General features: G+C 49.1%; 1 protein-coding gene across 7 annotated transcripts in view; it reads right to left on the minus strand.

Annotated features, from left to right (window-relative positions):
- The window catches only part of MCF2 (MCF.2 cell line derived transforming sequence), a 108857-nt gene extending 102459 nt beyond the window's left edge, over window positions 1-6398 (minus strand). For 5 of the 7 annotated variants that reach the window (XM_053201755.1, XM_053201753.1, XM_053201751.1 and 2 more), the window contains exon 1: window positions 6248-6398. In XM_053201755.1, the coding sequence (XP_053057730.1) occupies window positions 6248-6332 (85 nt within the window). In that variant the 5' untranslated portion in view covers window positions 6333-6398. The remainder of the gene's footprint in view (window positions 1-6247) is intronic. The other 2 variants (XM_027054756.2, XM_053201756.1) reach the window with 1 other exon arrangement.
- Window positions 6399-12637: the final 6239 nt, after the last annotated feature.

The raw sequence follows: 12637 nt of genomic DNA on the forward strand, positions 1-12637 counted from the left end.
GGCGGGGGGGGGCGCCTGGGTGGCTTAGTCAGTTCAGCATCCAGACTCTCGATTTCAGCTCAGGTCATGATCCCAGGGTCGTGGGATCTGAGCGTGGAGCCCACTTGGGATTCATTCTCTATCTCTCTCTCCCTCCGCTCCCCCTCTCTGCCCCTCCCGTCCCACACTATCTCTATGTGCCCCTCTCCTCCACACGCATGCTCTCTCTCTCTCTCAAATGAAAAAAATTTTTTAAGTGCAATGGTTTAAAAAAAAAAGAAAATTATACCAGGTATTGAAAACGATAGAAGATAAATGAATAAAGTTCTCAACTGGAAAGCAATAACGGCTGCTTAATATTTCGACTGAAGGAAGAATAAGATGGGAAAGGATTCCTCTCCGGCATGAATTTAAACCATAAAAGAGTAAACTAGAGAATCTGTAAAAAGAAAAAAAAAAAGGAGGGGGTTGTGTAATAAACTACCGATCTCGTGTCCCCAGTAAAGTAGGATCAGTTACCGTTATAGCTGTAGCTTCTCTCATTGGACAGCTCTGAGCACAGACCTCTTCTCCACCCCCAGGCATAGATTACACCAGTTCCAGACTGTGAGCAAAGGACCACGATGAGTCCAAGGGACCTGGGAGCCAATCCGACAGCACGAACGTTTGAGCAACAAATCCCAGCCACGCTTTGTCTTTTTGGAGCAGTGCTTCCACTCTGCGCCCTCGTTCCTCCTCAAGTACATTTTGCTTTGGGACACAAACAACGGTCTCTCATGACTGACCTCTTCTCCATCTACGCTCGTGCATCCAGGCTTTAAACACCACGTAGAAGCCTGATGGCGCCCAAACCTACATCCCCGTCCGAGGCCCCTTCCTCGGATGCCAGGTCCCCACGTCCCATCGCCTACTGGACACCTCCACGAGGACAGCAGGTAGGCGCCTCCGAGTTAACAGGTGCCAAACCAGACCCCCGCCCTCCCGATTCTTCTCACAGACCCGCTCCCCCTGCACACATGTGCGTCTCGACCGATGACAATCCCTCCTCTTTCTCTCGGACCTTGTAACCGAAGCATTTTGGCAAACGCTTTTTGGCTCCACCTTCAAGAGATCCAGAATCCGAGCACTGCTCACCACCTCTGTCACCACCGCGCTGGTTCGAGCCACCATCACCAATCCTAATGGTCTCCTCTTTTTTTTTTTTTTTTGCAGTTTATTCATTTATTTATTTTTCTGTCTCTCTCTCTCTCTCTCTCCCACACACACACACACACACACGAATGCAAAACACAGTGCTTCAGCCACACGCGTCCCTGTCCTGTGGCTTGAACTTGTCAGTATTCTCTCGTGTCAGGGCCTTTTAACACCCACGGTCCCCTCTGCCTGGAACACCCCCCGAGTTCTAAGGTGTTTGTTCCACGTCACCTTCTTAGTGCTGGAGTCGCCAGCTGGTCAGATCCTTACGTGTGTCATACACATACAACGTGGGGATGCTTTGGGTGAAAACTAAGTAGGAGAAAGTGCTGTGACACTGGCCTCTTGCCAGGAGCGAGCTGCCTCCGGGACAAGACCTTGGCGGCAACAGAGAGGGGAGACTCACCTTGACCGCAGCCAGATCGGGGGCATCTCACCCTCCGGGGCTGACCCGCTTCCGCCCTGGGGCAGGTGAGGGGCAGTTCTGTCACCCCCAGAGGGTGCCTGTTAAAGAAGACGCTGTAATAGGGATGTTTGCTTTCCTTGGGGGGGGGGGGGGCGACGTCTAAGACTGAGGTGCCTCCTGGGGCCCGAGAAATGCAATGGAAAAAAGAAACCTTGACTTTCTGACAGATCTTGAACAAACGCATTCGTCTGTTTTCCAAAAAACTAAAATATTACTACCCCACGTGACAGGAGAACACGGGCTTTTCCGGATAACTTACTTAACATCACCAACCCTCCAAAACACAACCAGCAACGAGAAAAACAGAAAATAAAAGGCTTTTAAGCAATCAGAACTGACAGCACAGAGTCCAAGTGTGAAAGTTCACATACATTCATGGAAGTAGACTCCCCGAGGCCCCACTCATAATCTACTTACTCCTATTTTGCAGACAATTCTAACAGGTTTCGTCACCGGCATGCCTGCTCAGAGCAGCACGTTAGAAGAAGCCAATGGCAGAGGAACCAGAGGATTAGACACGGACTGCTGGTTGGTAGAAAGTTGTGGGGGTTTGTTAAATGGTTTTATTTTTTATTTTTGAGAGAAAGACAGAGACAGAGACAGCACGCGCAGGGGGAGAGGCAGAGAGAGAGGGAGACACAGAATCCGAAGCAGGCTCCGGGCTCCGAGCTGGCAGCACAGAACCCCACGCGGGGGCTCGAACTCACAAACCACCCCAGAAACAGTTTAAAACGACAGCAGTAGGGGCGTCTGGGTGGCTCAGGGGGTTGAGCATTCACCTTCGGCTCAGGTCATGATCTGGCGGTTTGTGACTTTGAGCTCCCGCTTGGGCTGTCTGTTGTGGGCAGGGAGCCGACTTCAGATCCTCTGTCGCCACCCCCCCCCCCTCTCTCGGCCCCTCCCCTGCTGGCTTTCTCTCCCTCAAGTATAAATAAAACATTTTAAAAAAATAACAGCAGCAAAAAATGAGACCTAACAGACAGGGGATATATGAAAAGATTAGAAAAGCGGGCATTACAAATTAAGAGGCAGAACTATCTGTACCCAATCTAATGGAGGGACAAACAACCCTCCAGACTTTAGGAGCCCCTGAGACAACACTATATACAGCACTTTAAAATAACTAATGCTATTATAAGGATAATCTTGAATCATCAAAAAAAAAAAAAAAAGATGCAGTTATCACCAGGTTCAGGAGTTAGGAGACTAAATCATCTTTCGGAAAGGCTTTCCACCCAAAATGTGACAGATTTGGGGACAACGGGGGGGGGGGGGGGGAGGGGGATGTATCAAGCACCAAAAGTGCTAAACCTCATTTACCCAGAAACATTCAGTCATGTGGAACACGTGTTGATTTTGTAAGGGCGTAGCTCCAGAAGATGTGTGGATGACAACACAAGTTAATTACTCAGTATGCGACGTGTACGCCCTCACAAAATAAACCTTCCAGCGAGCAGGTGCTCACAACTACTTATCTGAGTTATCCGAGGTATAGTTTGCATTCTTTTGTCCTGTAAGGAATGTAAAACATTACTTTCTTTTTTCCTCTTTCTTTCCATCCTCGGGTAAGGAAGGTGTGGCTGGGGGGGGGGGGCAGCATTTATTTGAGGACAAGTTCAAAAGGTAATTTTATAATAAACTATGGGCTACTTTTTTTTCATTTGAGAGAGAGAGACGGAGAGAGCACTGGAGTGGGGGGAGAGAGGGAGAGAGGGAGAGAGAGAGAGAGAGAGAGGGGCTCTTAGGCAGGCTCCACCCTCAGCACAGCGCCCAACACAAGCCTCGACCCCACAACCCTGGGATCATGACCTGAGCTGAAATCAAGAGTCAGATGCTCAACCAACGGGGCCACCCAGGCACCCCAAGTGTGGGCTACTTCTGTGCTAGACTTCCTGAGTTATCGAGATAACCCGTGTAAGCGGTTAAGCACCTGACTCTTGATTTAGGCTCAGGTCATGATCTCACGGGTTCCTGGGATCTAGCTCCGCACTGGCTCCGTGCAGACGGTGCAGAGCCTGCTTGGGATGGTCTCTCCTATTTCTCTGTTCCTCCCCTTACTTGTGTGTTCTCTCTCTCTCAAAATAAATACATAAATTAAAAAAAAAAAAAAGATTTGCTTCTTCCCAGCTCAAGACCTACTGGTCAGCTCTCTCTAAATGTTCCACAGAAACCACACCCCCAAAACTGAACCCAAAACGTGCTCTTCCTCCTCCTCCCAGTCACCCTAAGCAGAAATCTGGAATTAACGGGTCTCCTTCCCTGTCCCTCAAACCTCACGACCAGTCACCGAGTCAAATCACTTGTACCCTCTCAATTCTCCAAGCTTGCCCCAGGTCCCAGAACGGACTCAGTCCAGGACTTAGTGCACGCTTACTTGGCTTTCTACAAATGCCTTCTAACTGGCCGCCCTACCTCACGGCTTCCTCTCTACTGCGTTGTCCGCACACTGTGTCCTCCACACAAATGCCAGGGTGAGATCTGTAAAAACAAGAAGCCCCACCATGCGCTGCCACTGTTGATCACCGTGCACACCACGCACTGTGCAGTCCTAGCGAGGGCATTGTTCATGGTGCAGTAAATGTGAATGGAGCCCCTAAGGGTTGTGCAGTGCACAACCTGTACAACCATATGCAGCAACCTTGCTGTATTCCTCTCCGTTGGCTCCCCCATTGCCCTACAAATGAAGTAAAGCCCTTTAGTATGCATTACAAGGCTCTGCCTGATCCAGTCCCGGCCTACCTCTCCAAATTTCTCTCTCCTGTACTTTCCACACTTTGCACTCCAATCGTTAAAAAACAAAACAATTCCCCAAACCTACTATGCTGCCCCTTTTCTGCTTATTTTTGCAAATCTTAGTTCCTTTGCCTAGAATACCGTTCTCCCTACCTATCCCCACCACTCTATCCCCTGCCCCCAGTGCCCTTGCAAACTGTCCACCCTGAAGACTCAAATAGAGGCAACCATTCCCTCTCTGGCTGGCCCCCAGCAGGTACTGCACAAGCACGTGTAATTTAGCTTATTACCCGCTACCATGCTCCTGGTAGTGAGCAGTTTATAAACGATCATTAGTGAAACCATCTTTCAGGAAGTTCTGCCCCACCATGAAAATCACCATAAACACATTTTTTAAATACATTAGCATTCTTAAAATATATGAAATACACATGAAATCCTTTTTCACGCATGAAATTCTGGTACCATGGCCTGTGTTCTAACAGCACGGGTACGCACCACTTCCAGGACACTTTGTTGATCCACAAGGTGAAAGGCATTCCTGCCAAAAATGCTGAAAGGCAGAAAACTACTGCAAGCCCCTGTAAAGACAGCACAGCAACTGGTATTATTTAGGTGCCGTGCTCTGTCATGATGCCAAGGCCACAGGGACCTGCCCACGTGCAGGAGCCTTCCACTATACGGGAAGATGAAACTTCACAATATAGAAATAAGGGAAATCACCAGCGGTAGAAACGTCAGCTTGGATTTCACAGCAGCGCTAACTTAATATCTGCGTCCGTCACCACATTGCCCCCTAATGATTTATTACATATAGAAATCACTACTGACCGCCTCAAAACCCAAACGGACAAGACCAACAAGTTCTGTGTTCCGAAGGCGCACAGATGGCCGTCCCGACCTACTCTGGTCTAAGTAAAGGGGTTTGTATGGCGGCCTCCTCTGGACTCGCGGATGACCCTGAATAAGGAGGAATCTTTGGAACGTGTGTTGTGACCCCCTGATGCGCAGAAAATTGCCAACTCTTTTTTTTTTTTTTTCCGGATGCCCAAACTCCCACTGCAAGGCTGAGCACCTGCTGAACCAAAACCACAACCTGGGCGGACCGCGGTGCCTCGCAGATCTGTCCCGAAAGCCTCGGCTGAACTTAAGGTCCCAGAGTTGCACCCCGTCCCCGGGGTGTCCCCACGCCCCGGTCTGCACCGTCCCGCGGGGAACCCGGCACCTCCGACTAGGTGAACGCGCACGCGCCCCGCGGCTGGCAAGTGGCCAAGGCCACGTTACGCCACTCACGCCCCTTTTCCAAAACGCGGCGGCGGCACCGAAAGTTGTGTGAGTCGGGGGGCGATTTTGTCTGTCCGTCGTGTCACACACCAAAACTTCTGCCATCGGAGTGAGGACCCCAGGAGGCAGGAGGCTCGCGGGCCGGCTGGGGACATGCACCGCTCCGGGGGGAGGGGGGCGGGAGGGAAGCCCCGGCGGCGGCCGCACCGTCTCTCTACCCCTCCTCCAACTGCGGTTCGCGGATCCCAGCGCCTTTTTGGACTAGGTTTCCCCGGCACGTGTTACTCGCCACCCCCACCCCCACCCCACTTTCCCGGCATTCAGGGACCAGCAGAAGGGAAGCGCGGCCCGGGGGGGGAGGGGGCCTGTCTCGGGTCCGCGGGATGCGGACCGGGAAGAAGCCGTCCGGCCCCACCTCTCCCGTGACACGCGGCAGCGGAGACCTCCCCGCACCGCCCGCCCGCAGCGCCGCGCCCGGCCCGGGGAACAACGGGCGCCCCCCGCAATGGGGAAGGGTGCGCGGGGTGCGAGCTCAAACAAAGTGTGCGCGCCGGCCGGCCGCGCCGGGGAGGGAGCGGGGAGGGAACTCACCTGCCACGAAGACCGCATGCAGGAGGCAGAGGTAGCTCTTGCCGTACTTCTCGGATATCCTCACGCGCTGCGGGGCCATGGCCATGTCCACCTGCCCAGGGACGGCCTGGGCGGCCGGCACGATCGTGCAGCCGTCCCGGTTCGGGGGCAGGCCCGGGGTCCCGCCGCACCGCGCGGGGAGCCGGGGCGCCGAGCCCAGGCGCGCGGACCGGGCCGGCGGCGTGGACGCGCCCGGGTGGGGCCCGGAGCCGGCCGCCGCCACCCCCGCCTCGGAGCCCGGGCCGCGACCCCCGAATCCCGCCACGCGTCCGCCCAGGCGCATCTGGGCAGGACCGGAGGGGGCCCACCACCGGCTCCGCAGCCCGGGCGCGCGCGCGCGTCCCCGGAGCCCGGGAACTTGCTCGGAGTTTGGGGCCCCGGCGCACTGCCTCGGACGGCTGCCGCAGCGAGAGCGACCGCTCCGGGGAGCGCACACACGCCCCCTCCCAGCTGCGCGGAGGAAGAAGAGTGGAGGCGGAGGAGGCGGAGGAGGGACTCAAGGCGACCGCGGGGAGGACCCCTGCCGAGACGCCTATTGTCAGGGGCGGGAAGGCCGGGCCCGGCGAGCACGCGTGGTGGGAGGGGACGGCCGGCCTCGCACTCCCCTGGCAACTCCTGCAGGTCTCGACGGTTCCGCAGCATCCCCGCCCGCAGCGGCCAGGCGGGGATCCGCCGCGCGGGGGCGTCGCTCAGTGAGCGCACGGGCGGGTGGCCCCAGCGGGACCGCAGTCCCAGCTGGCGCCCAGAGACTGGCCCTGGATGGTCTGAAAAGGGTCTGTGCTGCAGCCGGAAGATGCCCTCCCCGCCCCCAGTGCAAACACACACACAACCAGTCGGATCTCTTGGAGATGCTAAGCCCCTTGCCTTCCAGATCCCCGATTCTCAAAACGCCGGGGTCCTAGGAAGCACGCGGTACAGACACCTGGGCTGCCGTCCCTCAGCGACTTGGGGATCTTCGCAGGTCTTAGAGCACAGGAGTATAGAGGCCACAAGAAAACCGAAAGGCGAGAGGAGGCGACCCCCCCTGAAGAAGCCAAGTGGGAAATGGGGCAGAGGAGAGATGGGGTTCCGCAGTGCCTGCAATGAGCAGGACCCGCGGGAGCCCTCCCCAGGAACCCGCGGCCTGCTGAGGAGAGGCCAGGGAATGTCAGTATAAACACGGCACAAGTCTGAAACCGACTCAATGCCACCGGGATTCGCCCCTAATTTTGCTTCAATGCTAGAAGTCTTTGTGGGAATTGCAAGGGCCAGTTCTCTCTTTAATCCTTATCCTTTTTCAAAGGTTTCTGTCCGGAAGAGTGGTCTGATGTTATACAGGCCAGTCCTTCCAGGTGGATCTTGTAAACACCCTGTGGGGAGCCCCTGATTTATACCCGAGGAAAGTGGGTGCGGGCAAGTACCAAAGTAAGGGGGGAAAGCGCGCTCCCGCACACGCTCACACACCTCTCCCTCTGGCCAGGGTACGCGCTCTCTGAATGTGTTAAGTCAACAGGCACACTGTTTTCCAGCCCTTCTCTGGAATATGTGCTGAGGGCAGAGGAGGAAAGGTTTATAATTGCCCCCTCCGTTGTGGAGAAGATGGTATTAAGAATTCCACCAGCGCTACACTTGTTGATCTTTAACGATTTTAAGTTAAAAACTGGGGCACCTGGGTGGCTCAGTCCAGTGAAGCCTCTGACTCTCAGTTGAGGTCATGATCTCAGCTGAGGTCATGATCTCAAGGTCAGGTCATGATCTCAGGTTCCTTAGAGCCAGCCCTGGGTTGGGCTCTGTGCTGACAGTGTGGAGCCTACTTGGGATTCTCCCTCTCTCTCTCTCTCTCTCTCTCTCTCTCTCTCTCTCTCTCTCTCTCAAAAAGAAAGATAAAGAAGTACGAACAGCAGTCCATAAAAGTATTGGATGACTAAATAGGAGGCTATCTTTATAATCATGGGGTAGAGAAGGCTCTACTTAGCATAATAAAAAAAAAAGTATGTGATTGATCCACAGATGGAAAGATGCCCTGCTGTATCGTCTAGTGAAAAGAGATGCAAAACAGTATTTATAGTTTGATCTCCCTTTTCATTTTTTTAACCCACTTTTTAAACACTACACATATGTATGTGCGTAAAAAATGGTCGAGAAGGATACAGACTGCTAACAGTGGTGATCTCTGGAGGGTGAAATTGGGAATCACTTGGTTAAGGGGGAGTTCTTGCTTTTTGCTCTATAAGAAATTATGGTAGGGGTGCGTGGATGGCTCAATCAAGCATCTCTTGGTCTTGGGGTTGTGAGTTCAAGCCCCATGTTAAGTGCAGAGATGAAAAATAAAATCTTGGGGGGCGCCTGGGTGGCTCAGTCGGTTAAGTGTCCTACTTCTGCTCAGGTAATGATCTCCCTGTACGTGGGTTTGAGCCCCACATCAGGCTCTCTGCTGTCAATGCAGAGCCCGCTTCAGATCCTCTGCCCCCCTCTCTCTCCGTCCCTGCCCTCTCAAAAATAAACATTTTTTAAAAAATCAAAAATAAAAACAGAGATTCTGATACATGCCACCACATGGATGAATTTTGAAAGCAATATGCTTAAGTAAAAGAAGCCAGGCACAAAAGACCACATATTTTATGGTCCTGTTGACATGAGGTGTCCAGAATAAGCAAGTGTATAGAGACAGAAAGTAGGATAGTGGTTGCCAGGGAATGGGGAGGATGGAAGGATTGGAGGTAACAGATAAGAGTATTAGAGTTCCTGTGTACGGTAATGAAATGTTCTAAAATTATGCTGATGGCTGTTCAACTCTGTAGATACACTAGCAGTCATTAAACTGGGTGTAGTTTAAACGGATGAAATGTATGGTATTTTAATTTTATCTTAATAAAGCTGTCACATAATATCCTTAATATGTAAAGAGTGTTTATAAATTAATAACAAATGGAAATGGTCCGAAAATAGGAACAGATAAAACTCAGGAGAACTTTTTTTAATGTTTTTTTTAATTACTTTTGAGAGAAAGAGAACATACAAGTGTATGAGTGGGGGGGGGGGGAGAAGCGAGAGGGGGTGAGAGAGAATCCCAAGCAGGCTGTCAGCATAGAGCCCCACAGGGGCTTGATCCCAGGAACTGTGAGATCACAACCTGAGCCTAAATCAAGAGTTGGACGCTCAACTGACTGAGCCACCCAGGTGCCCCGCTCAAAAACATTTAAAAAATCTAATATATACATATGTGTGTATCTATGTAAATGTTTACCTTCAATGATAATAAAATAAACTTTAAAAATCCCAAGATATCATTTTTCACTCACCAAATTGGCAAAGACTTTTAATACTCAACTTTAAGTTGGTACAACCTTTCTGGAAAGCAACTTGGCAATCAGTATTGAGAACCTTAAAATGTACATATCCTCTGACTCAGCAAGTCTCCTTCGAGGAATTTCCCCTAGAGAAATAATCAGATATTTTGGCAAAGATTTACATACAGGGATGTTCTCTACATTATTTCCTATAGCCCCAAATTGGAAGCAACCTAGATGTCAGAGAATAGCAGGACTAATAAGTTATGATACATTTATAAAATGGATTATTAAGCAGTTAATAAAAATGACATTCCTTTGTAGCAATGGAACTGTTCTGCATCCTGATTGTATCAATATCAATATACTGGTTGTGGTATTGTACTATACTTTTGCAAGGTGATGTCATTGGGGGAAACTGCATAAAGGGTATATGATATCTCTCTGTATTCTTTCTTACAACTGCTTCTACATCTACAATTATCTTCAAATAAAAAAAATCTCATTTTTAAACAATATGCGGTATAATCTGAAGTACATGCCATCTATAAGCACTGAAAACATGTCGGAAGAAACATTGAGCAGATAGATTGATCGATCGGTCGATTGACAGGCAGGTGATCGATAGATACACAGACAAATTGATAGGAAAACGAGAAGACTGGACTTACACAAGCTCCTTCTGTGTCGTCCATAGGATGGCTAATTATGCCATCACTAAAAATTATTATCTCCTCTGTAAAGCCTTGCCACGCTCTCTGAGCCAGATACCTTCTCTCACGTCCCTTTGTCCTGCCTCCCACACTCTGATTCTCATCGTGTGTTGTAACTGCTTGTAGGTCGGCCATCTGGATCAGTTCTGAGGTCCTCGAGGACAGGAGAAATGTCTTATTAAGCACTGTCTTCCGGGGCCTGGCATAGAGCAGGCACTCAAAATGTGGGTTGCTCAAATGGGTGAATAAAGCAATAGTGGCTGAACAGTCGTTTAATTTTGCTGTGGACCCTTATTCGAAAGAACACTAACCTCAGGGGTTCTCAGAGCTGAAGAAGAAAATGCATAGCTATGACTCAATCTTCCCCAGTTTGTATAGCATGCTCACATCCCCTACACTGAGTTGTTCTACAGAAAGGTCGTTGGGGCCCTTGACACAGGCCTTACAATATAACTAACATCTTTGGAAATAAGGTCCTTTGTGAGTTTGTTGATGCCCTTGGATGAAAGCTAAGGACTGTAACAAATGAAAGCTAGACTTGTAACAAATTCCTTCCTCTACTAACAGTGATAGGAAAACATTTCATCCCATTTACCTGAATCCGTAAATCCCATCCCGCCTAGGTAGATCAGAAGGGATTTGAGTAACAGGAAATATTTTATTATAGTAAATTAGACACAGGTTTTGAGAAACCAGAATGTCTAAAATGCTGAAAGAAGAAGGGGAACAATAAAATTAACAGGTACCCTTATTTGCCCCTTATCACCTTTGATTTTGAGAAGGTTCTGCAGAATTCGGGAAGTCTATTGACATGTGACAGGGTAACCAAATGAAAACTCATTTGGAGAATAGACATAATAGCAACGTCACAATTTGTCTGGATTAAATATGTTTATAGTACATAAAGGGCTGTCTTGAGTTTCACAATGTGCTAGGTTCTTTGACTTTTTTGCCTGCCCAGTATTTATGTATTTCAATATTCCTATAGAGAATCTTCCCTGTCTCGCTCTATTTTTTTAAAGTGTATTTATTTAAGTAATCTCTACACCCAGTGTGGGGCAGGAAGTCACGACCCTGAGATCAAGAGTCACATGCTCTATAGACTGAGTCAGTCAGGTGCCTGTCCCTGTCCCACTCTAAATCCATGTGCTACAGACAAGATTGTCAGTAACACACACACACGCCCTTAAGGAAGTACCTCAGGTCTACTAAATCAATGTACTCTGTTCCTTGACCACTGTGATAGGCTGAAACCAATGAGACACCATCCCAGGGCTTTTGGGAACCCATGAACAGGAAAATAACTCTTAGCTGGGATTGTTAGTTACAGGGGTGAGGTAAGCCTCGGGGCTGCAAAGACAGCTTGCCGGGGAATGAAATCAATGTGACAAAAGCAGTTATTGGAACATCTGGATCCAGCCTTGCCTGAAGAAATATCCACCCCCTGGATTTTTCAGTTACACAGATCAATACATTCTTCTGTGCTTAAACCTGTTTGCAATTGGGTTTCTATCATTTGCAACCAAAAGAACCCCAACTAATTATGATGAATGCAACACATAATCTCATTTAATTCTAGATTGGCACCATGAAACCTTCTAGATGCGTGTATTTAACATGCATGTATTTAACATGCTTGTATTTAAATACAGAGGAGCCTGTTTGACACCCTGGGCTAAGTCACTTCAAAGAGATTAATTAGTTGATCGAGCTCAGTCCTTGACATTGACTTAAAGTTCACCCCTTCACAGGAAATTCCACAGAAATCTTTTCATTTGTTACTATTTTAAAATTTTTGATTAGATATCATTCTAAAAGCCAAACTTTGGTTTCCGAAGAAAACATCGTTTCAGAGGCAGATACTTATATTTCTGTTGTTCGTTAAGTGAAGTGCCTGTTTCTAACTTAGTTCTGATGGCCCAATGCTTTTTTCTTTTCAGCTTTGGGGTATATTTGACAAGCCAAATGCTTTAAGAGTATTTCCAACGGAATTATACTTGTAGTGCAGCAAAGAATTGCTCCTGTAAATATTGGCAGTCCTTTTATGAAATGCTATGGTACTTTCTCAAGCAATGAGAATATATTGGAAACGGACAAAATTTGAGTCACAAGTAGAAATGTGAAATCATTACTTCCCAGCTCTTTAATTTCTAACTAGGACTGCCTCTTTCCACATTAGCCAAGATTAATTTCAGGCTAAACAATGAAATAGAAATGGATTGTTTTCTGCTGAATTTCTGTACTGCACAAATATTTATTAGTATTTCTTTATTTACTTATTAAGGTGAACTGGAACTCAAAACTGGCATCTGAAAAGATGATCAAGTTAGACAGCCTGATTTTAAGAAAACCACTTTCGGGGCCCCTGG

This window comes from Acinonyx jubatus, chromosome X, assembly GCF_027475565.1.
Source record: "Acinonyx jubatus isolate Ajub_Pintada_27869175 chromosome X, VMU_Ajub_asm_v1.0, whole genome shotgun sequence".
Lineage (NCBI taxonomy): Eukaryota > Metazoa > Chordata > Mammalia > Carnivora > Felidae > Acinonyx > Acinonyx jubatus.